At 45.7% G+C, this 25,078-nt stretch overlaps 1 protein-coding gene across 1 annotated transcript in view; it reads right to left on the bottom strand.

The window, feature by feature from the left end:
• LOC133360020 (estrogen-related receptor gamma-like) overlaps nt 1–25,078 on the bottom strand; it is a 305,356-nt gene that overhangs the window by 3,983 nt on the left and 276,295 nt on the right. Inside the window, 1 exon segment of the mRNA XM_061578583.1 lies at nt 15,925–16,194. Within this exon segment, the coding sequence (XP_061434567.1) occupies nt 15,925–16,194 (270 nt within the window).

Here is a 25,078-nt window from a genome sequence, read left to right on the forward strand (position 1 = left end):
GGTTGCTAAGTTGTTAATACTATTAATTTTAATCCTTATTTTATCCAGGAAAGCTTCACTAAGCATCGAGACTTTGGTTGTCGCCCAGCTGGTTCGGGGTTTCACTGCACACAATGAAGTCTGTGAGACACCATAACCCGACACCCCAAAAGCTCTGAAACAAAGGGTACACTTTTATACGGATAAAATATATGAAAAAAGGATTACGGAGCAGATAAAAAACAACAACAGACGTATCAATGAATAAACAAACTACATTGTGTATTTTACCCTCTTAATATAGCAGTAATTACAAATGTAAAGGTGCAGTCCTGTAAATTTCACTAATGCCACTGCTGGCAGAAGGGGCCTTCCACTAGAGGGAGCTCCTTGGCTTACTCTTCCACGTTGGCCGGACGTCTTCGAAGTAGCCACACTTTAACCCACTGCACGTGGAACCTGCCGATTGACAGCCCGTGGCTGTACCGTACTTCACACTGCTGGGTGGACATGGGTGGTGAACGGAGGTGGTGGCGAATGGGGAGAAGCATTCCAATTGTTTCAGTCCACAGTATGAATGTGGCCCTACAACCTAAACCACCACGTGGTACACCACCACACTGGTAGACCACCACTTAGTAGACCACCACGCGGTAGACCACCACTTAGTAGACCACCACTTAGTAGACCACCACTTAGTAGACCACCACGCGGTAGACCACCACTTAGTAGACCACCACTTAGTAGACCACCACTTAGTAAACCACCACGCGGTAGACCACCACAGAGTAAACCACCACGTAGTAAACGACTGCTACTTCAATGGAGGAATAACACAACTAGACTTAAGAACTGTCTCGTGGCTCGCGTTCAGCTCCTGAACATGTCGCCATGCGCAGAAATAGAATCGAATTGTTTAAACTCGTACTCAACGGCACGACCGTAGTGGAATGTGCATTAACTACCCCGATGCCAGTTATTCAACGTTGCTCACGCAAATGTGACCGATATTGGTGAACCGTCACAGTTGACAAGCGCAACTGTACTGGATATTCCCACAGCCTAAAATTAGCGTGACCAACTTAGACATTCGCTACTGATCAAAGCACTCCTGTGAGTATGCCCAGCGATGTTGTTTACACTGACCACACGAGCTAAAATTAGGAGTTCCGCTTTGCCAGTCTGTAAGACATTTACGCCCTCAAAGCTTTCTGACCTACGTAAGAGGCGGCTGGCCAACAATGTGTTGGCCGAAAGGTAATTCACGTATTCACGCCATACCTCTCAACCCCTCTCACTCCAATGGCCAAAGCCGACCGCCGATTTCTACGGAGTTCATCTCGCAACTTGCTCATCGGACCCAAAACCAGAATTGAACTTGGCTAAGCGACATTTCTCCGCGAGCTGCACCAGTCACGTAGAACTCTCCCCGACTTGAGCATTCAAAGCATCCACGCGCCATCCACCTTCAAGCAGCAGCTCGAGGCTTCCACCCATTGAGGCTGCCACCCATCCAGGTTCAGACTAGTTTAGGCTCTCACCTGTCTAGGCTTTCACCTGTTCAGGCTCTCACCTGTTCACGCCCTCACCTGTCCAGGCAATCACCCATTCAGGCTCTCACCCGTTCAGTCTCTCAACTGTCCAGGCTATCACCCGTTCAGACTCTCACCCGTTCAGGCTCTCACCTGTTCAGGGCTCTCACCTGTTCAGTCTCTCAACTGTTCAGTTTCTCAACTGTTCAGTCTCTCAACTGTCCAGGCTATCACACGTTCAGACTCTCACCCGTTCAGGCTCTCACCTGTTCAGGGCTCTCACCTGTTCAGTCTCTCAACTGTCCAGGCTATCACCCGTTCAGGCTATCACCCGTTCAGTCTCTCAACTGTCCAGGCTATCACCCGTTCAGACTCTCACCCGTTCAGGCTCTCACCTGTTCAGGGCTCTCACCTGTTCAGTCTCTCAACTGTCCAGGCTATCACCCGTTCAGGCTATCACCCGTTCAGTCTCTCAACTGTCCAGGCTATCACCCGTTCAGACTCTCAACTGTCCAGGCTATCACCCGTTCAGACTCTCACCCGTTCAGGCTCTCACCTGTTCAGGGCTCTCACCTGTTCAGTCTCTCAACTGTCCAGGCTATCACCCGTTCAGGCTATCACCCGTTCAGTCTCTCAACTGTCCAGGCTATCACCCGTTCAGACTCTCAACTGTCCAGGCTATCACCCGTTCAGACTCTCACCCGTTCAGGCTCTCACCTGTTCAGGGCTCTCACCTGTTCAGTCTCTCAACTGTCCAGGCTATCACCCGTTCAGGCTATCACCCGTTCAGTCTCTCAACTGTCCAGGCTATCACCCGTTCAGACTCTCACCCGTTCAGGCTCTCACCTGTTCAGGGCTCTCACCTGTTCAGTCTCTCAACTGTCCAGGCTATCACCCGTTCAGGCTATCACCCGTTCAGTCTCTCAACTGTCCAGGCTATCACCCGTTCAGACTCTCAACTGTCCAGGCTATCACCCGTTCAGACTCTCACCCGTTCAGGCTCTCACCTGTTCAGGGCTCTCACCTGTTCAGTCTCTCAACTGTCCAGGCTATCACCCGTTCAGGCTATCACCCGTTCAGTCTCTCAACTGTCCAGGCTATCACCCATTCAGACTCTCAACTGTCCAGGCTATCACCCGTTCAGACTCTCACCCGTTCAGACTCTCAACTGTCCAGGCTATCACCCGTTCAGACTCTCACCCGTTCAGACTTTAACCCATTCAGTCTCTCAACTGTCCAGGCTATCACCCGTTCAGACTCTCACCCGTTCAGACTCTCAACTGTCCAGGCTATCACCCGTTCAGACTCTCACCCGTTCAGACTCTAACCCATTCAGTCTCTCAACTGTCCAGGCTATCACCCGTTCAGACTCTCACCCATTCAGTCTCTCAACTGTCCAGGCTATCACCCGTTCAGACTCTCACCCGTTCAGGCTCTCACCTGTTCAGGGCTCTCACCTGTTCAGACTCTAACCTGTTCAGTTTGATATATGAGGGACTTTGAGCTCTGGCTCCGTGCCTCCATGTTCTCAATATAACGAGATCCAATTGGTGAAAGAAGTGCGCTTTACAAATTGTGTTTATTATTGTTATTATTTTGTTATTCTGCGTATCGGGTACAACTTGGGTTGCTGTGCCATGGCGATCCTGCAATATAATAATTGGACGATAATCGTGTCGTCTGTTTTGTTATCGAGCGTTATACCGTGATTACCCGTTGCTCATTTAAAAAAAAGTCATCATTTATTTCCTGATCAGATATTTATGGGATAAAAAAAGAAGCACAAGATGTTAAAATATGGCAATAAACAGCTATGAACCATTTCATGAGTGCCTTGCTATTTTGTTTTTTCCCGAGTAATTGGCAGCGTGGTGATTATATGAGCTCATCGATTTAGAATACAGTTAAATTATTTATCGTGTAACTGACATACGTTACAGAGCGTAAAGTTGCAATGATTAAAATTGCTCACCTGACATTTTGAGTAATCTTTAATTTGTGAGTAGAATCACAACAATACAACAACATCGTGAAATTCAATCACAAAGTTATGGGAAACTGATATCGCAGTAATTCTGCCTGTTGTTTGTAAATTAATATTGTATCTTGAACAATAATGTTGCAGCTAACCACAGTTACATGCACTTCTCAGGTGTGCATGGGTTTGTGCGCACGGCTGATTGCGAAAGGCGGTGTTGGGGCAGTGTGAATCTTGCATTCGGTTCACAGAATCCGCTTTGACCGATTTCCAGCCGCGCTATTTACCTCTGCACCTGATGATATAGGTTATGTTGGCACCATCCTAAAATTTGCATCCGATGGTGGGCATGTAAACATGAGCTATGGGGAGACAAAGGTGGCAAGGCATGCATGGTGCTTGCCTATCCCATGACCTTAAGTTGAATAGGTGCTTACTAACAGTTCTAGCCACCAATATATCCGACGGGGATAAAACAACAACCTTTCTGTCATATTATATGTTGGTGTTACGAATGTCATAGATGATTTTGGCCCCCGAATTGCTCAAACGGTGGTGATTATTGGAAAACTAAGGCCTTGTTTATGCTTGGACTCATCAAGATTGCCTCTTACGGAGAGGTTAATAGGTCCCATTGCGTGAAGCCACTAAAACAAAAAGCCCCATACCGATGTCGCAAACGAGAGTATGTTTTGTTAATATGTCAGTTTAAATCATATAGACAACAAAGACACTGGTCCCCCGTATCAATCTTAGCAGGCTTTTGGGGAAAGTCCTGTTGGCAAAGGCCAGCACGGTACACAAAGTGGTGGGTGGCCAATACCACGTCCGGCCGCCTTTGTCTCACACATCACACCAGGTACTCATGTAAGGCTGAGTCGACCTAGGGGAGGCCCAGGACCGGTTTATATATTCGCCACTGTTCTTGGCCGTGAGCGGGAATCGATCTTGGACCGCGGGGTTTGTGGCTCCAGCATGCTACCCACCGTGCCACTGCTCCCTTATCTATATATATAAAATCGTTCATGTCTGTCTGTCTGTGTGTGTGTGTGTGTATTTCGGCCCATACGCACTTTCATTGGACGGCGGTTGCCCCTGGCAACGGCTAGCCACGCCTTCGCCGCTTTCATTGGACCTGGCAACGGCTAGCCACGCCTTCGCCAAGGGCTGCAGTTTCATTGGACGGCGGTTGCCCCTGCCAACGGCTAGCCACGCCTTCGCCACTTTCATAAGCTCCGTATTTAATTAAATAATAGCCATTACACAGTATTGTTGGAGCGCTAGGGGGGGGGGAAGGAACGCCACCCGTACCCTGCCTCTTCCAAGCCGACAATTTTAGGCGAGGCCGCAGGCTTTGCACGCTACTAGGCCTCGACACCCACCACGCCACTCTGAGGTAAATTCATCAAAGTTTTTCCTACTCTTCACTACACCCCCACCACAATGTGTGCTATTAATATTACTTTTAAACCCAACGCGCCAACAATCGATTACTTTAATGTTCACTGTACAAATACTCATTAAGCTGGGTGAGCGTACTGCCAGTCTATCATGTACACTGTAGCCTGCTTATTAAGCTTGGTGAGCGTACTGCCACTCTATCATGTACACTCTAGCCTGCTTATGAAGCTGACTGCGTGTACTGGCAGTCTTTAATGTGGACTGTAGCCTGGTTATTATAATCGATTCTTTATATGTTCTTTGTACAAACAGTCATTAAGCTGCTTGAGCGACCCCAGTTCGATTCCAACTCACGCCCACCACCGCTGACGATTATTTGAAACGGACCTGGCCCTCCCCTAGGTCCACTCAGCCTCAAAAGCGTAACTGCTGTCGTGTGTGAACATCGTCACTGGGGAGACAAAGGCGGCGGGGCATCGTGGATCCAAGTCCCGGGCGAAGCCGGGTCATGTGTATGTGTGTTTGTGTTTATGTGTATGTCTGTGTGTCTCTATGTATGTGTGTATGTATGTGTATGTATGTGTTTGTGTGTATGTGTGTGTGTATGTATGTGGGTTTTTTTTATGTCTTTATGTGTATGTCTGCGTGTCTCTATGTATGTGTGTATGTACGTGTGTGCATGTGTTTGTGTGTATGTATGTGTGTGTCTATGTATGTGTGTGTATGTGTTTTTGTGTATGTATGTGTGTGTATGTATGTGTGTTATGTGTCTGTCTGTGTCTGCATGTATGTGTGTATTGTGTATGTGTTTGTGTGCATGTATGTGTGTGTTTGTGTGTATGTGTATGTCTGTGTGTATGTATGTGTGTGTATGTGTGTGTATGTGTTTGTGTGTATGTGTGTGTATGTGTTTGTATGTGTTTGTGTGTTTACGCTCGCATTACACAAATGTGTTGCTGGTCTAAGGCGTTCCTCGCACAGCATTGCCGCTTTATTTTTTCAGTCGTTTACTGCCTTACGCACCCTTAAAGTCGTGTGTGTCTGCAGCAAGCGCGTGTATGTGTACCTATGGACGCGCGCGCGTGTGTTGTGTAGGGGGAACAGTAGTGTAGTGCTTAGCGTGCTGTCTGTGTCTGTGTGTGTGTGTCTGTCTGTGTGTGTCTGCGTGTGTCTGTGTGTGTGTCTGTGTGTGTGCGTGTGTGGTGTGTGGGGAGCGGTAGTGTAGTGCTTAGCGTGCTGCCTGTGTGTCTGTGTGTGTGTGTGTCTGTCTGTGTCTGTCTGTGTGTGTCTGCGTGTGTCTGTGTGTGTGTCTGTGCGTGTGTGGTGTGTGAGGAGCGGTGGGTGTAGTGCTTAACGCTACGCTGCGCTACCAACCCGGCGAACCGAGTTCGATTCCCGCTCACGGCCACCACCGGTGACGATTATTTGAACCTCCCCTAGGTCGACTCAGCCTCAAACGAGTAACTGGTGTTGCGTATTAACATCGGCACTGGGGAGACAAAGGCGGCCGGGCGTGGTGGATCCAAGTCCCGGGCGAAGCCGGGTCATGTGTATGTGTGTATGTGTTTATGTGTATGTCTGTGTGTCTGTATGCATGTGTGTATGTATGTGTGTGCATGTGTTTGTGTGTATGTATGTGTGTGTGTATGTATGTGGGTTTTTTTGTATGTGTTTATGTGTATGTCTGCGTGCCTGTATGTATGTGTGTATGTACGTCTGTGGATGTGTATGTGTGTGTCTATGTATGTGTGTGTATGTGTTTCTGTGTTTGTATGTGTGTGTATGTATGTGTGTATGTGTCTGTCTGTGTGTCTGCATGTATGTGTGTGTGTGTATTGTGTATGTGTTCGTGTGTGTTTGTGTGTTTACGCTCGCATTACACAAATGTGTAATGCGGGTCTAAGGCGTTCCTTACACAGCATTGCCGCTTTATTATTTCAGTCGTTTACTGCCGTACGCACCCTGAAAGTCGTGTGTGTCTGCAGCAAGCGCGTGTATGTGTACCTATGGACGCGCGCGCGTGTGTTGTGTAGGGGGAACGGTAGTGTAGTGCTTAGCGTGCTGCCTGTGTCTGTGTGTGTGTGTCTGTGTGTGTGTCTGTGTGTGTGTCTGTGTGTGTGCGTGTGTGGTGTGTGAGGAGCGGTGGGTGTAGTGCTTAACGCTACACTGCGCTACCAACACGGCAAACCCAGTTCGATTCCCGCTCACGGCCACCACCGGTGACGATTATTTGAACCTCCCCTAGGTCGACTCTGCCTCAAACGAGTAACTGCTGTAGCGTATTAACATCGCCACTGGGGAGACAAAGGCGGCCGGCCGTGGTAGATACAAGTCCCGGGCGAAGCCGGGTAGTACAGCTAGTACTCAATAAAATTACACCTACTGGGTTGTAAGATGGACCCACAAACCCTTGCAGCTTTAAATCACAGGGGGTGAATGAAGTGCGTCTCATGATCCAGTGAATACGGCACGTGAGGCCTGTGCACAGCCTGCCACTCTGATCTTTCTGCGGTCGACATCCATGAATGGCTGCAAAGGGGGCTAGAAATCACCCCGTCTTTTGTTTCCTTCCGCTGTCTGGGAGAAATTGATTCGTACAGAGGGGACTTGCTCCGGAGTCCACGGAAAAGCCTAAGCAGCTGTTTAGCTCAGCAGGTGGAACTGAGCTCATCTGACAGCACAGGGGGGGGGGGGGGGGGGGGGGGGCTGTGGTGACAGATCTATACGTCTCCGGCTTGTGGGGCAAGCAAGCGTAATGGTCCCAGCATAGGCGGCTTTGAAGCCGTGAGGCTTTACCAGGTGATGTGAGTACAAGTTAAGCTTTGCATCAGTGTTCTTGTGTAACCGTTTGCGGTTAAACAACAACAACAACAACAAAACGTCGATGTGTGTCCATGCTCCGATGAACGTTCGTCCGGTCGTGTGCATCACCGTTGCCAGGGCTGAGTACAAATTGCCGTAGCAGCAGTAGAAGCTGAATACAAGCACACCCCATTGGAAGCAAGGCCCAAGTGTGCTTATTATCGAAGTTGTGTCCTTGTATCAGAATATTCTTTACACCTTTCCCCTCCCCATCAGTATAACATAAGCACATGTGCTTATATGCAGATTCTACTGAACAATGTTGCTGTGTGGTGGGGTCAAGCGTCTCCATAGGATGACCACTGCTGACACCCCACTAAGTGGTACTTATTTTGATTCGTAGTTATTTCTTTTTCGCGTTATATCGTATTGGTATAATGCAATTTTTTTGTTTTTACATAACCCTCCACCACCCGACACAGCCAATCTACTCAAGTTGTTACGCGGGCAAACGTGCCCACTGATTGGGCTTGTCAGCACAAGCGAAGGAGGAACGTTCGAAAGCAAGCAAAGTTTTGCTGACGATTTGTGGACGACGTTTTCCGCGCGCGCGATTACATTCAGCATCGTCTAATTGCCAACAAAAGCTCGGCTCTCTCGTGCTTTGAGCGCCACGTGATCTGGATGAGGTCTCCAGCAAAGCGCCGCGTGTAAAAATTGTAAAAAAAAAGTCACTTGCTTTTCAACGTTCCCCCCGATTTGGCCGACAAACCAATCACACCCAGCGGCTGGTTTACCCACGTGACAACTTGATTGAATTGGCTCTGTCGGGCAACGGAGAGAGTTATAGTTCAATATCGACAATGTACCTGCACGATGATCTAACCCAAGAGAAACAGATTATGAATCGTAATATCGGTCGTGAAAACCCACGTAAAAAATATATAAATTGGCGCTTATATTATTGACCCTGTGGGCATGTTGATTTGCCGAATCGATCGAACCCAAATGTAAACTCTTTGTGGTGCCGGCTCTGTGCTCGTAACCTTCACTGCCATCCGGCCAACCTGCTTTTTATTACAAATTATAAAGTACAAACAATACGCTCAGAGTTGCAGTGCTTTTATGAACGTTTCTATTTTTAAAAAGGTAAGGCCCACTGAGCTATATAGATCTCTTTAAGAAGCGATCTGCCCATCACAACGAAGTGGCTTATCATGTGGAAATACATAGCAGCCAAATACTCTAAACGCAAGCGTATAAGTGTGGAGGGAGAAATCCAGAGCACCCAGAATAAAATCCACGTGACCACGGGGAGAACATTAAACTCCAAATATACAGCAGGCGTCAGGGTCAGGATCGAATAGATAGCCTCCCGTATACCAGGCGAGGTAGTTAACATCTCAAATAATACAATTAACTTCGTTTCCTCGGCTATTGTATCAATGTCATAGACAATTTTGCTCCACTTTACTTGACAGCATCTAACTCAGCTAACAAAGGGAAAAAATGAATAAATGATGAACCCAAGTAATTTGTACAACATCTTTAATCGCTGGAAATTAATTACACTTTTTAAATCACCCCCAAATTGCACACTCTATTGAACATGCAAAAATACGTAATCATATTGCTTGAATATGTGATTATTAGAGCTCTGCTTTCTTGTAAAGATTCTTCGCTTCAAAGTTGCAATCGTAATGACGTGCATATTTATATTTCCCTGAAGAATGCAAGAATCAGGCTTTCATCATGCCCTCTGGTTTAGCTTTGGGGGAAAAAATAGAAGGGAGTAGAGAAATTTAATTAGGACAAGTTTCCATTTTGCAACTGGATAAGCGACTGTTGGGGGAATGTCCGTTTTGACGGGGAGAGCTGGTTACAAATAACGTCATCAGATTACTGTTACTCAGCACATGTCAGATGATTTACTTTATGCGACTGTATTTCAAACAATAACAATAACAACAAAATGAGATATGATCATTCCACCTGTCTGGGTTAATGGGAGAATATCAGGCAGCCATTGCATACAGGTGATGCTCTATCTACAACGTGCAATGGTAGAACAAAATTGGCTAATGTATAATGCCGTGCTGTTATTTCTGAGATAAAAGCTACCCGACGCACACATTTGTGTAAAAACATTAGTAATTGGGTAATTGCAAAATGTTGCAGAATGTAAAAAAAAGTAATAAAAAAAATGCCATGGTCAGTTGGTTGATAGACCACTGATCAGTAGCTGACACCCCGAGGATTTTGATAAAGAAATTATACAAAAAGCTTCTAAACTTTAAACAAATGCGAACGCGGATGATGCCAGGAATTCTGGGGGCATGATAGCGTTCACCGGCTTAAAAGTGCAGACGAGAATTGAGGCCAGTGTTACGGGTGTAACCACGAGGTGGTGTGAGGAAGTTGCGAGCACTGCGTGCAGGATGGAGGAGAGGCAGGCGACTGAGACAGACAATGGAGTAGACACCAAGATTAATTGGGAATCCGCAACAAGAAAAAAAAAACCCACACACACACCTGGGATGCATTCGATCTACTTTGCAACAGCTGCCAAATGCTGCAGTGAGCAAGGCAGTGATTTGGTGATGTTGCAGTATCATCAATGGCGTTCGCTGCGATGGAAGTCTTGAATTGTGAACACTGATTACTTGTCAAAAAGTAACCCTCTCAATACCTTGGTGGAATTGCCTTCAAAGCGTTGTCGTGATGCGCCGATACCCCGAGCAGTTGGTGAGCAATCTGCCAACAGGACCACTGTGCAGTTATTCAAAGCCCGTGGTGGTGCTTGTGTCTGCCCATAAAGGGCTTGAAGCTATCCTTATTTGGGGATTGGCTTTACATTTAGAAAATATGAATGAGATGACAAGAGAGATATCGTCAGAGATAATGATGAGTTCAATACGCAGGTTTTTGCGACCAATATAATGATGTGAGAGATAATGATAGAAGAAACATGTAAACAACGACAATATTCAGCATCAGAATCTTTATGAAGCGCTCCTCCGCAGCTGTCCAATACGGATGTGGTGAGACGACAGATATGCGGACAAGATAGAAACAAGAAAGTTAACCTGCGTGTATTTTTTTTTACATCTTGTTAACGTTTATTATTGTACTCAGATTGGAAATGTTGTGGCTCTGCTCTCCAACACATCGGTGTGCTGTACTAGTAACAAATTGGCACGTTCTGCTCACATGACAAACCTTACTAATTGATGTATCCCTCACTATGTTTTCTATCATGAATCTGGGGCTCCACCTTGGGCCACTTGGGGTCCAACCCCCACGCATTTGCTTTGGGTTGCTTATGCCCAATGGCGAAGCCAGGATTTTCAGGTAGGGGGGGCAACCCCTCCAGCAATGAGAAATGATAGAGGAGCTGTTAGTAAGTGAGGACTTGTCCCGTGCTTTTTATTCGACGCGTGTGCGGCGATGGCGCAGCCATTTGGTCGAATTCGAACCGCGTTGTGTGATCGGCATCGCACTCGCTGAAGCTGTTGATGCCTTCAGGGAAGTCGTGTACTGTATACGCAACTGTGCACAATTCTGAGTCACTTATAACTGCTTTGCCGTTACTTATTGCCAGTTATGGACTCAGACTATTGTCCTATCATCTCATAGAGTCCCTGGCACGTAATAATATGCTACACAGTGGCAGTGCCGGTCGCAAAATTCCGATTTATTACGAATAAACCCCAATGATCCGATCGAAATTAGGGATTTCGATCAGATCATGGTGGGGGGCACGTGCCACCCCACCCCCCCCCCCCCCCACTGGCTCCGCCAGTGCTTAAGCCGAGCGCCACCACCCCATGCAAAGTGGCAGTTGAAGCCAATGGAAACTGGGGACTGGAACCTGAACAGCTTGGGCCAAATGTCAAACTCTTGGCAACTCGGCCATTGCCTGCAGAGGAGGTGTGACGAGATGGTCGGGATTAGATGTGGTCAGACAGGCTGGACCGTAGGAGTACAAAGCTTGGGGATGTCACGCGCGCATAATTTACAGCAAGCCACTCGGAGTTCAACAACTCAGCTGTTGACACCTAATGGTAGCATTCCTGGCGATGTGTACGCACACATTCCCGTCTGCGCACGCATACACACACACACACGCGCAGACACTCTTACAACCAAAATTTCGATGCTGTGAATTCACATCGGTGGTTTCATGTGATACTTTTCAAAGCTTAATCTGTCGCTGTTAGGGGTTAGGTAGGATTAGGCACGAAGCCGAAGCCAAGGAAGTTGGTGACACGCAGCATTTATTTTTTGGGCGCAGCAGAGAGACGCAGAGAGGGGTGGGGTTTGTTGGTGGACATACGGAGCCATCACTGTGATCACCTCGTCACTTTGCATTGGGTTACTGAAGAGGGGGTGGTCCAGGAGAAACCCTTAAACATTTCACGGTGGCGAGATGTTATCTCCCTCGCCTGGTATGCAGGAGGTCGTGGGTTCGATCACGACCCAGACTCCTGTATATTTGGAGTTTGCGTGTCTGTCCCTCTCTCTCCGTGGTAGAATAAATATCACGTGTTCAGAGTATTTGGTTGCTGTAAAGTTCCACGGAATAAGCCACTTTCGTTGAGCTTTCATTTGTGGCCAGGTCACTTTTTAAAAGGAGCTCCATAGCTTACTGGGTCTTACCTGCTAAAGGCCCCATCCCACTGCTGAGTTCCAAACACATGCATTCCTAATTGAATTATCGCCTAAACCTATTAGCTGCAAGAGTAAACAATCTTCAGGTAAGAACCCAAATCACATTAATTATATAACAATGGATTTCCAATCCTTGTTACGTGTGTATAGGTCTCCCTGGGAAAAGTCATTGTTTCTTAATGGCATTAGCGTGTTACCATGAAAGACAAATCATTCCTTTTTATAGTAACATAGGTGCAAATTATATTGTAACAAGAGACAACATTTGTTAAACTTGGTCAAGCGAGTGGTTGTGAGTTCAAATCGTGGTTGGGGCTTGACTCAGCCCATCAACTCCCTTGGGGGGGGGGGGAGTCAATAAAGTGAGTAACACTTTGTGGGTAAGTCACCGGTGGTTCGTCCAATGGGATAGACTCACCCACTCCATAAGAACGTGGAATTTCCACCTAACTGGCTCAGGGGCTGTGAATTGGAGATGAGCACCGCCTCAATGCTCGTGTGAGCTAAAAAACTAAACAAGAAAATCACTTTGGCTGGGGCATTCACAGTGTGTCAAAGGCAATGCCCATTATCATTCAAGTAAGACTGTAAGGGTTGGCATCACTGCATATTATGGGCTAGAGTGGGGGACTGGAACATTTCAGAGTAGCAGTGGGTAGACACCGGCACTCCATTAGTGCAGCCAGACATCGCTGATTGCGTGGATTATATTTTGGACCACGTCCTATTTGCGAGCACTTTGCAGTCGGCGTGTGTCTGTGTGTGTCTGTGCATATACGCCGGGTGGCTAGAAGCCTCTGTTTTATTAAATGATCCTCTACTCTGTGAAATTAAATGTTTCAACACAAAGTAATATGACTGCCAATTTAATAGCCACTGCCTATGAGTGTACGGGCAATTACGGGCATAATTACTTATTTATATCCCTTATGCAGAAGACGATGACAGTCACCGATTGAGTCAACGCATTTTGTTTGTTAAAATAAATGTCTCGCGTCCACCAGACAGCTTTAGTTTTACTGGACAGAAGGGGGCAAAAATTATCATGGCTTGGGCTAGCGATGTGACGGTCAGTTGTGGCACAGAGGGGAAGTTGAGCTGCGTGGACTTGGAAACAGCTGCAACCAACCAGTGGTGTCAGGATCGACCTCTGTGGAGCAGGCTCATGAATGATGTTTCCCAGGCTGCTGTTAGCAGGAAGGAGGCAAGAGAAACGAGGCTCACACAATAACGTCGACCAGAGTGCCAGGTAAGCTCACATTGAGACAACTGGCAGAATGGGTCAGAGCAGCTGCTAGAAACTGGCAGTCAACCTGATCTGTTCAAAAAAAAAAAACACGCACACATTTGGTTCCATAGCATAGTGCCAGCGAACCCTTATCACCTCATGTCGCTTAAAAGTGAAACTAGCCTGGCCTAAGCACCATGGTGATGTCAACACCGCTTACTGATGAATGGTGACTGGTGGCGTATGTGTGTGCAGACATGCGTGCAGGTTGCCTGCTATTTGAAGAAACTCAGATGTCACCAACTCGTGCAATGTTCAATATCTCCGTACAGTTTTACGTGGGCATGTAATTTCAGGAGAGGCCACTAGCTGGCTACCAGGACCAAGAATAGCAGGGAAAGCTTTAGAAATATCGCTGAGATCAGGCCAACAACAGCAATTTCAAAACAAGAACATCAGTGAACAAAGGAGCAATTTGCGTTGTATTCAACTGAAACTTTATACCTGGCTAAGTGGAACACCACTTGGTCTGAGTGTGGCTCATTTGCAAGTATTATTAGGTCCTGAAGACCTTTGAGAGCACAGTTTTTGTGATTGTGCATATTGCTATCAGGGGGAATGATAGTGTAGCGATTTAGTGCACTGCACTACAAACCCAGCGAATCAAAGTTCGATTCCCACTCGCAGCAAACATCAAGGACTATTATCTGAACCGGTCCTGGACCTCACCTAGGTCAACTCAGCCTCAAATGAGTACCTGGTGCGGTGTATAAATATTGCCATTGGGAGAGACAAAGGCGGTCGGGCGTGGGGCTGGCCACCCACCCCCTTGTGTGCTGTGCCGGCCTTCATAGGTGCTACTCGCTAACAACACTTGATCCAACAGCCTGTTAAGGCTATATGGGGATCTTTGTCTTTGTTGCTGCCAGTGAAGCTAGTATTTGCATAAACAACGTGCATCTGTACATCCTTTTTGTTGATCGACTGCTGAATCAGGGCCTCCCTCTGCCAGATAGGGTTGTCAGGTTTATTTGATAATTCTAAACTATATATTTTTTATTTACCAGGTAAGGCCCACTGAGCTATACTGTGCAGCTCGTTTTCAGAAGTTACCTGGCCACAAATGGTTGCTCAACGAAGTGGCTTATCGCGTGGAAATTTATAGCAGCCAAATACTCGAAACGCCTGTTTCTAAATGTGAACCCGGAGAAAAATCCACTCGACAACGGGGAGAACATGCAAACTCCAAATATATAGGGTCGGGATCAAACACCACGACCTCCTATATACCAGGCGAGGTAGTTAACATCTCACCACCGTGGCGCCAGGTAGTGATATACTTTCCCATGGTGGCTAGTGTGGCTTGGAAAACAAACAAAAAATAACACGCACAATTTTCCAGCATCAAGAGGGTGTAATTATGTAACCATTATCTAGCATCATCGATGTGTCTACTAAATAATCCACATTTTAATAAGATGAATTAAATCAATTTGCTTCATTTTTTTTCACGGCAAGAGTCTAACACAATTTGTACTTTTCTTTCTTGTGGCGTGCGGTGGCGTGTGGCAGTGGTGATCCTGCAACTTAGATGCAGGTTATCGTGGATCCACGTGGGTACAGCCGTTGTGTGCATGTGACACGCACTCACCCACAGGGCAGTGAGCCGCCTGAAAGAGGCAGCACAGCAAGTATATTCGTGCAGAATTTCAGTATCATCCACTCGCATCCATGAGTTTCCTTCCACAGGCAACACTCAACCACTTGGACTTGATTTCGCCTTTTGCATCACTGAATTACATCGCCAGTGGTGCAGTTTTCAGAGAAAATTACAGTGAACCGCATCGCTAAGTTCATTTCCGAGCCACGGCTAACATCAGTCCCAGTCCCTCTACATTTACGAACCTGCAGTGGCCAGCGTGGTCATGTGTGGTTGGGCTGCGTGCTCAACATCTCCTCTCTCTCTCTCTCGCTCGCCTTCACCTCCACGCAATACTGCTGCCGCGTGGTGGCAAAGGACTTGAGCGGCGAACGTTTGACCGACAAAATGCTCAACACGTGGCCGCCTGACCCGGAAGTCCACACTCGCATTACAAATGACTCTAAAAGCCCACTCATACTCGCTCGTGCGTTCAACAATATTGCAGACCGACACGGCATCAGGCGGTCCTTCATCCAGAAGTGGACCGATAACAGGGTCCCCGTTCCCGCACCTTCGATTAGCACAGTTGGCCACGTACGGTGCGAAAGAAGTTTAACATACACACACACATCCGCACAAAGGGCCATACGTGATTTTCAACGATCGCCGCGCATCGCCGCGCGTCCCTTACCGGAGTTGACGAGCGCGATGGCCTTGAGCGCCACGAACTCCTCCCTCTCCAGCTTGAGGGCCTTGTACTTGCGCACGAGCTGCAGAACGGCCGAGTTGAGGTCGAGGAGGCCGGCGAGCCGCGACAGCTCCTCGTCCATGACGAAGTCCTCGGCGTACACGAGCTCGTCCTCGTAGGGCAGCGAGCGGAACGCCACGCCCAGCAGCAGCACCTCCATCCACGCGCTCTGCAGCAGCGACATCTGGTCGCCCAGCGAGAGGGCCGAGAAGCCTTGGGGGGTCGCCGCGATGACCCCGCCGACACCACCACGTCGCGAAGACATCGGGGAGACGGAGAGTTGCGGGAGGGGGGACGGTTCAAGGGTTGGGAAGGGTGGTAGAAAGTGGGGGGGGGGAGGAGGCAGGAAGGAGGGGAAGGAATTTGTTAAATGAATATAGAAAATACGGTAATGTTATTAGCAGGTGTTGCTCTCTCATTGAATATCTTCTGAGGCACCAAAACTTCAAACCATCAGGAACCTGCCTAAGCTCTCCCAGAGCTCAGCCCCGGGCAGCTCCAGATGCAATGACGCTGTCATTTTCATTATTATTATTAATCCTACTACTATGGATATCATTATCATTCTCTTCCAAGATGTTTGGCCAGCTAACCGTTACTCAAGGGGCTCTCTAGAGGTTCCTCTCGTGGGTGCACTTCTGCCACCAGTAGTGCTGAGTAATCAATTGCAGGGGTGCACCTCTGCAAACTTTTACCATCGTTATTGTTCTCATTATCACCGCCAGCGACAAGAGCAAGATACAAGTAAGTGGCGCTGTGGTGAGAGCATTTGTGTCGTGGCTGGAAGTTTGAACAAAAAAACACGTGTAGATGCAAAAAGGTAATGCTCTTAATTTTATTTCACTCAACCAACAATCACTGGGTATTCCAGCCGGAAGGAGAAATGACTTCATTTTTACGGAGGTAAATATTTATCCTTCTTAACCACCAATGACTGAGTCTCAAATGCATTTTTTCATGCAAACAAAAAAAACCGGTGCAAATATTTGCCCTGGCCTTCTTTGGGATGCCTTTTTTGTTTGAACAATTTTACAGTGATTTTACAGAAAAACATTTTGTAGGCAAATAAACAGCAGCCGAAGAAAGACGTAATTATCTGAACGTTGAGCCAACTGACCCACGATACAATACATCCTACTTAGCAGTGCGACGGCAGAGGTATAAGGATCATGCCGAGTTCGGCCTTGATGCCGAGTAATATGGCCAATTCCAAGTACTGTGCATCGAGAAACGCATTTCAAAGACGATTCAGGCTGCCTCGAATTGGTCTGGATTTCCATTCTGGCCAGGAATGCTAGAGACAAGTAAATAAGCTTAAATTTCTCTGAGCTACATTTTTACCATAGAATCACAATGTAATATCATGCAATAGCATGCCGATTCCCTGTTAGAATTCCATCGAAGTGAAGGGAGATGTTAACATGGGAATGGCCCAAAAAAGACGTGCGATTCCTACAGGCATCAGCCAGCGTGGAATCGTTGGACAAATGCATACAATTCCAGTGGCAATCCTCCAGCTCTTGTGGTCACGAAATAAGATAGATGTGCATATTGCACCTGACTTTATTAAAATGAAAACCTGAATCTTGCTCGGCATTGCCAACGATTTAATGGAGAATTTTAGTCAAGCATACTATTACGGTTGTGCAACGGAAAATAAGTTAATTATAATTGCTAGCGTTTCAGGTTTTACCTTGGGCAGAATTTAAACAGACGCTTGTCCCCACCTCTTTAAACGCAGAGCCAACACCACAAGCCAACCGCTATTCCCTACAGCCACGCTTGCAGTGGGGCCTATGCCCATGCTTAATTCCTTCTGTACCAAGGCAGGAACAGAACATGATAATGGTCCGCGTTCTTTGAAGGCAATTACATCGCCGACTACGAAAGGAACAAAAAAGTGTTTGTTATGCGCTTGAAGGATGTACAGCAGATGGCATGGATAAGCTATTGCCTTTATTAACTATCTGTCTTTATGCCTGTTATTACCATAATTAAGTCTAATGATTTACCTATTGAGTGATAGAGGATGTCTCTAACAAGGGCTGCGACTACTGATTTCTATCAGACCACCACCTTCCCGGCTGTCACTGCCGTCAGGCCATCCAATTTGTCTTATCTGATTAATAAATATGCTGTGTCCGTGTGCATTTAACCTGTTTAATGCAGAGTGTGTCTGCTGAAATACAAATGCCTTCCCGGCTTCCCATTGCACGAAGCTTCCTGTACCCAACCCACGCCGTTTTGACGTGTCGTGTTGGTTTTCATCTCGCACACGGTGATCATACATGTTTAGCAATGTGCAGCGTATGCACGCGCACTTTAATTTAGAAATGCTTCCAAGTGTGCCTTGCCGTGTTGCTCAGGAAGGATTTATGATTGGGGGCATGCCTTAAAAGTATTAATATAAGATGCAGCTGAATAGCTCAAGTGCGAAATGCCATGCCTCTATTTGAGCACAGAGTCAGTTTCATTGAGAACCTACAGTACAAATCCTGGGCAGAATCAATCCAAGTTCTCATGCACAGTGAAGTTTGCACTTTTCACCACGAAGCCCAGGTTAAAAGGTAAAGCCCTGCAGTTACTTCATCATGCCGCTGCTGACGGAATGGCACTCCGCTTGAGACATCCATCGACAAGTCCTCTATGGGACAATTTGGCCCAATCTCCCACGCTGGTCAGATGTTTTGAAAGAGGTCGGAGAACCCACGTTTTGCTCATCGCGCGAGTAATGCCGACCAAGTGCGGTGTTATTTTCATTCCACTATATTCATTAAGAACCTTTTTTTTTCTTTCCCCGGTCCACTTTGTGAACTTCTTGTTGTTTATTATAATAATATCTGCTTCCCATATTCTTATGGCGATTATTATTATTATTATTAGAATTGCTTCGATAGCTCATACCGTCCTTTCAACTGCACACTTCAATCCAAAGAGCTGTGATCCAATGCCAGTACGGTCTCACCTGATTTGGAATCAAAACATAAGTGGTTCATTTTAGTTGACCGATGACAGCGGTTATTGCCTACATTATACTTTCACATTCGATTGTACGAATCTAATTTCATTAATCAAATCTGGGAAAAAGGAATGAATCTCAACCTGGCTGATTATTTGCCCTGGAAGCGTATTCGTGTTGGGAGTCCAAACGACATTATCACCGCAACACTAAATCTTCGCGCAGTATGACCAATGGCAATGCTGCTATCACAGGCGTCTGGGCAGCTCAGCAAAACAGCACACTTTTCAACGAACCAATTTCAAAGAGGTCAACGGTGTAATTCCTACAGAAAGTCACAAGTTCAATACCCTGTTTCGGGGTTCGATCCACAGATCCATCGCACCAGGGGCTGACGGACCAAGTGCACATTTGCGGGATGTCAACAGAGCCCAACGCACCTCCGGTTGGCTACGTACGGTGTGAAGAAAGTTTAAGATACAACGCAAAACAAAGGCAGACATTTGTCCAGATTTGGAACACTGTGGTCGCAATTCTGGGGGGAGGAAGCACTCAGCTCCTACCTCACTGCACTTGTATAGAATCCAACGGGACACGATCAAGATATCTGACGATCCAGCACTCGCGGAATAACGCTGGAACCTCGCTCGATGGCGATCAGTCACCTCCTTGTCAATCTTCTATTGTTACAACTATGGTTACTATTCTATTGTTACCACTCTGGTCACTATTCTATTGTTACCACTCTGGTTAGACTTCTATTGTTACAACTCTGGTTACTATTCTATTGTTACTACTGGTCACTATTCTATTGTTACTACTCTGGTCACTATTCTATTGTTACCACTCTGGTCACTATTCTATTGTTAGTCTTCTATTGTTACTCTTCTATTGTTCCTACTCTGGTTGCTCTTCCATTGCTACTAATCTGGTCACTATTATATTGTTACTACTCTATTCACTATTCTATTGTTAGTATTCTATTGTTACTCTTCTATTGTTACTACTCTGGTCGCTATTTTATTGTTACCGCTCTGGTTACTATTCTATTGTTACCACTCTGGTCACTATTCTATTGTTACTACTCTAGTCACTATTCTATTGTTAGTCTTCTATTGTTACTCTTCTATTGTTACTACTCTGGTCGCTATTCTATTGTTACCGCTCTGGTTACTATTCTATTGTTACCAATCTGGTCACTATTCTATTGTTACTACTCTAGTCACTATTCTATTGTTAGTCTTCTATTGTTACTCTTCTATTGTTACTACTCTGGTCACTATTCTATTGTTACCGCTCTGGTTACTATTCTATTGTTACTGCTCTGGTCACTATTCTATTGTTACCACTCTGGTCACTATTCTATTGTTACCACTCTGGTTACTATTCTATTGTTACTGCTCTGGTCACTATTCTATTGTTACCACTCTGGTCACTATTCTATTGTTACCACTCTGGTTACTATTCTATTGTTACCGCTCTGGTTACTATTCTATTGTTACCACTCTGGTCACTATTCTATTGTTACCACTCTGGTTACTATTCTATTGTTACCGCTCTGGTTACTATTCTATTGTTACCACTCTGGTTACTATTCTATTGTTACCACTCTGGTTACTATTCTATTGTTACCGCTCTGGTTACTATTCTATTGTTACCACTCTGGTCACTATTCTATTGTTACCACTCTGGTTACTATTCTATTGTTACCGCTCTGGTTACTATTCTATTGTTACCACTCTGGTTACTATTCTATTGTTACCACTCTGGTTACTATTCTATTGTTACCGCTCTGGTTACTATTCTATTGTTACCACTCTGGTTACTATTCTATTGTTACCACTCTGGTTACTATTCTATTGTTACCACTCTGGTCACTATTCTATTGTTACCACTCTGGTTACTATTCTATTGTTACCACTCTGGTTACTATTCTATTGTTACCACTCTGGTTACTATTCTATTGTTACCACTCTGGTTACTATTCTATTGTTACCACTCTGGTCACTATTCTATTGTTACCACTCTGGTCACTATTCTATTGTTACCACTCTGGTCACTATTCTATTGTTACCACTCTGGTTACTATTCTATTGTTACCGCTCTGGTTACTATTCTATTGTTACCACTCTGGTTACTATTCTATTGTTACCGCTCTGGTTACTATTCTATTGTTACCACTCTGGTTACTATTCTATTGTTACCACTCTGGTCACTATTCTATTGTTACCACTCTGGTCACTATTCTATTGTTACCACTCTGGTTACTATTCTATTGTTACCGCTCTGGTTACTATTCTATTGTTACCACTCTGGTTACTATTCTATTGTTACCGCTCTGGTTACTATTCTATTGTTACCACTCTGGTTACTATTCTATTGTTACCACTCTGGTCACTATTCTATTGTTACCACTCTGGTCACTATTCTATTGTTACCACTCTGGTTACTATTCTATTGTTACCGCTCTGGTTACTATTCTATTGTTACCACTCTGGTTACTATTCTATTGTTACCGCTCTGGTTACTATTCTATTGTTACCACTCTGGTTACTATTCTATTGTTACCACTCTGGTCACTATTCTATTGTTACCACTCTGGTCACTATTCTATTGTTACCACTCTGGTTACTATTCTATTGTTACCGCTCTGGTTACTATTCTATTGTTACCACTCTGGTTACCTCTCGCAAAGATTACCCCCACCCACGCTGAGGAGACGTGGGTGTTTACCAGACCCCAAGGCCGTTTCGTCTCATCCACAATGTGCTCCACCACCGTGTTCCACCACCACGGTCCACATCAAGGGAAGGCTTCTCTCGCTGCTTCTCCCCCCACCCCCACACTGCATGACATTGGAATTGCTACCCAATCGTATTGTCTTCCAAGCTCTCATAATCTTGCTCAACTCAAGAAACGTAATGACTTACCCATCGCACCTTCAACCGTGCCATTTGTTGCTGGCCACTTAGCCTTTGGACCTGTGCTCAGGAACAGTTTTATACACATATATATACTTTTTAAAAGTGATATTCCCTATGATGGAATGATCCTGCCGAAGCAATGTAAAATTTCCACAACAGGGACTGCAAAAAGAAAAACAACCTCATTTGAACGTGGAGACACTTTAGGCTTTATTTTTTTTATTTTTACATCAACACAAACCAAGCGTGGTGTTTATTTTTGTTGCGTTGTGGAAATTGCTATTTACAAGGTCACCGGGTGCTAATGGAACGCAGGTAAGTGAAATAAAAAAAAACGCCCAAGATTTTTTAGATTAGACAATAAAATAAAATGATTTTGCCAATACAAGCGGGGATTATTTATGCACTCCCTACTATTTAGTACGTGTATTCTCAAAGGGGTCATAAAATGACCTCGGGAACAAATTTATCTTCGAGAGAACGGTTCATTTGGGCTCGCGATCCCAGCGACGGAATGCTCTCCCCTCTCACGAACTGTTCACAGCATGCTCGGCTGATTAGTGCGGAAAAAATCATCAATCACGTTTGGTTGAAATCATCAGCAACGGCGACTAATCCATTGGAGTGTTAAATGCACCATTACTGTATTTATAGTTTTCGAATCAACGTATTTTTTTGTGCGCAAGATACATTTAAAAGCAAGTTAACGATGAGGTTCTGAGCATTCGCAAGGCAAAATATTTAAAATCAAGCAATGTCTATATTTGTACTCTTAGGTTTTTTCGGTAAAGTCACGTCGGTAAAATAATAATAATACAATAAAATAATAATCAATTAAAATAACGAAATTAAATCACGACGTTTCGGAAGCAACACAAGCCTCCATCATCATATGTAACTACTCCAGTAAGATTACTGTAGCGTGTTAAATCATCAATTTTGCTGGAGCAGTTACACCTGATGACGGAGGCTTGTGTTGCTTCCGAAACGTCGTGATGAAATTTAGTTATTTTCATTTATTATTATTATTTTATTACTGTTTTTTTTTACCTACGTGACTTTACCGAAAAAACCTAAGAGTATGAATCCTTGCAGTCACGAAAGCTTCAAATCTAGAATCTCTATTTGTTTACTCATACACACATTATAAACACGTCACTTTATGCACTCTATAATAACGAGTAATTTTTAGGCCACACTGTGGTCTAAATAACAACACAGTACTGTGTGAATCATATCGCTTAAATGAAACTTATTTTCAGGAAGCTACTGAGATGTTTCGCTCTACAGTTCCCCAACTAAGAAGGTATTTGACCGACTCTTCCCCACTGGCTAGAGCAGGCAGTACCCACATTTACCCCACCACAAGGAGCCTGCAGATCGGCTAACTTGTGGTGTAAACATCTTGAATTGTGGTGAAACCACATTCTGTGCGCCAATGTTCCGAATTTCCGAATTGCCGCACAGAGAGATCAAATCGAACCGGCGACCTCCGGATCTCGGGTCCAGTGGCGATACCCATTGCACCACAGCTGGCAGCATCTCGATATATTTGACAACTCAACTTGCGTAGGAATAAATAGGCTCTCTGGATTTGCTGCGGACAAAGACAACGACGGTAAGTTGAAACGCGATTACGAATAACGGAGTTAATACGCAGTCGGCGATTTTGTCATTTCGCCATTGCTGAGTTAGAATTTTCACGACAGTTAACAAAAACACAAGGGGAATTAAAATGATGACAAGGAAAAAATAAATGTATTCAATGTTTCAGTTGAAGAACTCCCATTAGCCCCACACATTAGTTCTGATGGAAGCCCATCAGATGAAACATTGACTGATTTTATTTGTCTTTGGCAATGCCAATTTAATTGCCACATCATTTTTAAACACGCTTTCTGTTTAGATCAGCAACATTGACATCTTGGCCATCGAGTCTTCAAGTCAGGCTTGTGGGTTCATCTCCAAGTTCTCTCTCACTACATTACGAGGGCGCTCTCATTACACACAAAGTGCTTGCCACAAATGAGCCGCAATCCCTTTCTGATCTCGTCAAGGAGCATAAACCATCATGCAAACTCCGATCATCCTCGCGGCGGCTTTTGGCCAGCTCTCGGGTCACCGCATCGCATCTCGGAATGCTCTTCCTTCCGACATTACGAAGCCGCTGGGAGCTAGGAGCTTTAAAATCATCTAGATGGACAAACTCATTTCTTCAGAACTTATTTGTGTGTTTAGTTTATTGTTCTTCCCCCCGCACCTCCGATTAGCACGGTTGGCTACGCACGGCGCAAAAGAAGTTCAACAACATACAAGAACACGTATGCAGTGGTCACACATTGCTGTGGCCGTTGACTAACGTAAGTGGGCTGTGGGCAAGACACCGCTCGACGGGACGATGACCTGGTGGGCGAGAACGGCAACGGTGCGGAAGCCAAGGGAGGAAACGAGCCCGAGAGGAAGTGCCAATGTGGAGATGGAGCGATGGAATCAGCTTATGTGGGGGCGCTGGGGTTGATTGTTGCATCGCGGAACGGTGAGGAATCGCCGATCGGTTGGGGATGATGGCGATGATGATGATGATGTCCCTAACTAGCGATAGTTGCTTGCGTCTCTTTAGGAAATGAGATAAATGTATCTCAATTTGGATCTGACTGAGTTAAACACACGGCATTGTTTGATTTACTGAAATATAATAATAGGATTAGCCAGGAGCGAGTTTTGGGTTAACTGGCCGGCCATATCAGCAGCAGTAATGGTATCGGCCCGGCACAGGTGAGTTGACAGCATGGGAAGAGGTGCATGGGGGGGTGCAGGTAACGGCTGGGAGGAATGCAACCCCCAAGTCAGGAGATGCTTAATCATCAGATACACATCTACATCCCATTGGCGGGATCGATAGAGGTGGAATTGGGGGTGCCTCGATGTGCGTGTGGCGCTCGTGACGCTACAATGTTTACACACTTAACGGGGGCTGGCAGCACGCCTTCTATCGGACGAGATGACGGTGCGGATAAGGGGGAACGGGCGGGAGCTGGCGCCGCCGTTGCGCGTCTGCAGTCACCTCCAGCGGTTTCCAATGTGACTGGAGGGTTTCTGGCAATTCACGGAAGTGACCTAATTACGTTATTTCATTTGCAACTGAAAAGAAAAAGTGGTTTGGGTATATTCCGATCAGCTCTCTTTGGCCATTCGGAGCGACTTGCGGGAAAAT

Source organism: Lethenteron reissneri, chromosome 8, assembly GCF_015708825.2.
Source record: "Lethenteron reissneri isolate LAM-NWPU_2019-01 chromosome 8, ASM1570882v1, whole genome shotgun sequence".
In the NCBI taxonomy this organism is placed as follows: domain Eukaryota; kingdom Metazoa; phylum Chordata; class Hyperoartia; order Petromyzontiformes; family Petromyzontidae; genus Lethenteron; species Lethenteron reissneri.